This window comes from Arachis ipaensis, chromosome B02 (assembly GCF_000816755.2).
Source record: "Arachis ipaensis cultivar K30076 chromosome B02, Araip1.1, whole genome shotgun sequence".
Taxonomy (NCBI): domain Eukaryota; kingdom Viridiplantae; phylum Streptophyta; class Magnoliopsida; order Fabales; family Fabaceae; genus Arachis; species Arachis ipaensis.
Window position 1 is genome coordinate 77,835,678 of NC_029786.2, and position 3,768 is coordinate 77,839,445.

The 3,768-nt window shown below is 33.6% G+C and overlaps 1 protein-coding gene across 1 annotated transcript in view; it reads left to right on the top strand.

Moving 5' to 3' along the window:
* LOC107625484 (ras-related protein RABA4d) overlaps positions 1 to 2,815 on the top strand; it is a 4,283-nt gene extending 1,468 nt beyond the window's left edge. Inside the window, exon 2 of the mRNA XM_016328134.2 lies at positions 2,039 to 2,815. Coding sequence (XP_016183620.1) covers positions 2,039 to 2,481 — 443 coding nt within the window. The 3' untranslated portion in view covers positions 2,482 to 2,815. The remainder of the gene's footprint in view (positions 1 to 2,038) is intronic.

The window sequence follows — 3,768 nt, forward strand, 5'->3', positions numbered from 1 at the left end:
TTTCCCTTTCTCTTTCTCTTTTATCATTCAATTCAATTCAATTCAATATGTATAATTTATTATTTTTATTATTATTATGGGTCTTGATTCTTATAATTGTTGAATTAGGTCTGTTTCTTTTATTCTTGATTGCTATAATTATTGTTATGTATGGGTAGTTAGGTTTGGTTTGTGGAGGAGTAGGACCTGGTTCCCTTTAGGGTCATAGTGTGCCTCAACCACCATGACAACACCACGTTGTTGGTGATTGGGTAGTTTAATAGCTGCGAACGTTAAATATAATAATAAAATTAAGAAAAAGTATAAGGAGCCAATGACCTAAGCGTACAATGTGTACAATAAAGGTTTAAAAAGTATTAGAGAAATGATTATTATAGATGGTATCCATCCCAAAGACATGAGATTCCACATTGCTATTCTAAAAATATACTAAACCATAGTAACAGCCTCGTGAAGATACAAATTTCATTCGAGTCTAGAAGGGGATTATACGTTACCAAACTTAACTGCATTGATCACGTAAAGCCAATGGCCTAAGCATACAATGTGTACAATGAGCTAAATCTTTGGTTTATGAATAAAATGAACATCACCTATACTATCCAGAATAACCATCGGGATACCAGGGATAATAAACATTTCATGTTATAAAAAGCTAATTTTGGGTTCACCAATGTTCGAACTCTTGACCTTCCGGATCTGGAACTCTAATACCATGTCCTGAAACCACTCATCCCAAAAGCGTAACCTGACAAGACAATGTAACACTAATAATCATATCTCTAATACTTTTTAAACCTTCATTGTACACATTGTACGCTTAGGTCATTGGCTCCCTATACTTTCTCATCTATTATTTATATGGTACAAGATAAATATATTTTGACATTTTGTAATAGACTTATATAGGTCCTTAAAAGAAATGTATAAAATAAGTCTTTGAAAAGTCTTATTATGAACTTATAAGTATATGTGAGAAAAAAAAAAAAAGGATCCCTGGACTTATAGGTTCCAAAGAAATGAAATGTGTGCAGGTCGTATTTCTTCAAGGATCTATAAATCTAACATTATAGTTCGTTAAGAATTATATTTTCTCATTAAGAATCTATAAGTCCATCATGAAATTCCTTAGAGATTCCTATTGCTCATTTATTTGTGGAATTATTGCAGTGAATTAACTTTTTGTTAGATCCTCAGTGGAGTTTGCATGTTTTGGTTGCTCTAATTCTTAATGTAATTTCATAAAGGAGCTTTTGCTGGTCAATATTATTTTCTACCTTTTTGATTGATTTGTTTTTAATGTTCACCCGTCAGTGGGAAGATAGTACTCCTATTCTGCAAAGTGAATGTCTTTTGAACTTTCTTTTATCTACTAAGTATTTTTCTGGATGTTCCTCTCTATTTTTTTTTCCTTCCCATGTGCGTTTCTATTAATTTCCGGTCAGCGGGTTCAATCCTAGCTTGATATGACTGTGTCTTGTAAAATGGTACAAAAAGTAATTAGGATTCTGTTGTTGGATTGGATCAATTTATAGAAAAACTTTATTTGTTTTAATTGGACTTCCTTCGTGTTTTCTCATACCAAAGGTGCACCGGTCTTACTAATTGGATAAGTTTAGTATGAATTGATGAAGCTTTATCTGAATTATTAATCTATTATTGTCTTTACTGTAATATCCATGAGTGATTGTTTACTGATTTCTGAAAAGCAAAAACCTAGCCTTTGGACCAAACATGGATCCCAACACTATGATTTATGCCAAGGATTGTGATCATATTTTTCTGATTATGCAACACCTCTCTTCTGAAAATTTGTTTGTAATGGCTAATTGCTCCTGGGATGTTAAGATAGATTTTTTCTGCATTATAAGCAATCACAAGTATTTTTGTTTGCTTTTCGTTTGGCTTGGATATATGCTCAAAACATTCAATCTTTTGCATATTAGTTTTGTTTAGTTTTTCTTTTTTCTCTCATCGAGATTTTTTGTTTTGCATCTTAGTTTGTTACACAGCTTCTGAAAAAGTTCTCTCCTCTCTTTCAGGTACAGGGCAGTTACTAGTGCATATTATCGTGGTGCTGTTGGAGCAATGTTAGTTTTTGACATGACAAAACGCCAATCTTTCGACCACATGGCAAGGTGGTTAGAGGAATTGAGGGGTCACGCCGACAAAAACATTGTCATAATGCTAATAGGCAACAAGTGTGATCTTGCAGCTCTACGAGCAGTCCCAACAGAAGACGCCCAGGAGTTTGCACAAAGAGAGAACCTGTTCTTTATGGAGACTTCAGCGCTCGAGTCCACCAATGTTGAAACCGCCTTTCTGACCATTCTAACCGAGATATACCGAATAATCAGCAAAAAAACACTTTCTGCCAATGACGACACAGACCCCAATGGGAGTTCAGGGCTTCTGAAGGGAACAAGAATAGTTGTTCCGGACATGGATCACACCGAAAAGAAGGGTGGCTGTTGTGTATAAATCCTTATAGCTTCTGCTTCTTTTGGTTCTTCTTGAGAAACATATTTCTCAGTCAGGCTCCTCCTCATACACGTGGGGGAATTTGTAGGGAGGGTAGTTGGATTTTAGGCTATAATGTATTAGCTACTGTGCTTTATATATACGTGACTCCTTCAGAAAAATTTAGGTTGAATGTACTTAATTACCATGCTTTGGTTGCAAATATACGATTTTTTTTTTTCTTTTATGTTTGACACTTTCAGATTTAGAATTTAGGCTTCATATAGACTCAGTTGTGAACCATTGGGTCAGAATTTTCAAATAGAGGAATGCAAACTGTTCAAGTTACCAGACCCATCAATCTTCTGTATTAGACTAATAAATTGTTTAGTCGGAATAGCATTGTGATTATAAACAAATACATCACTTTGGTGTGCACAGAAAACTGAAAACACTTCCCTTTTATTGAGAAAAAAAACCAGAGATCCGAGTACCTGCAATCTAGCTACAACCAGCTTTTCTCATTACCTTCCTCTATGTCTTTCTTCTTTTTCTTTGTTGTGATCTTATTTCCTTAACTTGAGAGTGAAGCTTATCTCTCTTCCCTTGTTGATGCTGTTGTAGAGAAGTTGCCTTCAATACTTGAAGATGACTCGTTCCATGGAAGGAACAATCCTGGCATGCAGTTGCTCTGTATCTGGCTGATGGTTTTGTTGGATGAACTCGCCACTCAAATTTGCGGTAATTTTAAAATTGTTTATTTAGAATACCAAAGTTTATCACGACCTTCACCAATTTAGTCATTCAGATCTCAATTATACTCTAGTAGTTTTTGAGAATGAATTGCTGACACCATAGTAGTCCCTAGACCCCTTTTCGACGTCGATTCAACAACAAGAGTCATTATGTGATACTCCCTTATGAGGGCCACATCAAATGTGCAAGGACTCGAAGAGAGAACTAGAGACCACTATGATGTCCAAAGTTCAATTTCGAGAACCACTATATATTGCAATTAGGATATGAGAGATCAAATTGGTGAAAATCATGAATTTGGAAAACTAATATGAAAATTTAGTCTTTGAATATTTAATGATTGATTATGTCTTAAATTTTATCTTTAAATATAAATATTGGTAAACTGTTAATAGAAAAAAAAAATCTAAATATCCTAACTACAAAATTAGTTTAATTACATTGTTAGTTTATGTAGTTTTATCAAATTTGCAATTAGATTTTTGAATAAAAAATATTAAAATTAATGAAAAATTCATTAAAAAATATGTAATTAAATATTTAATTAAAATT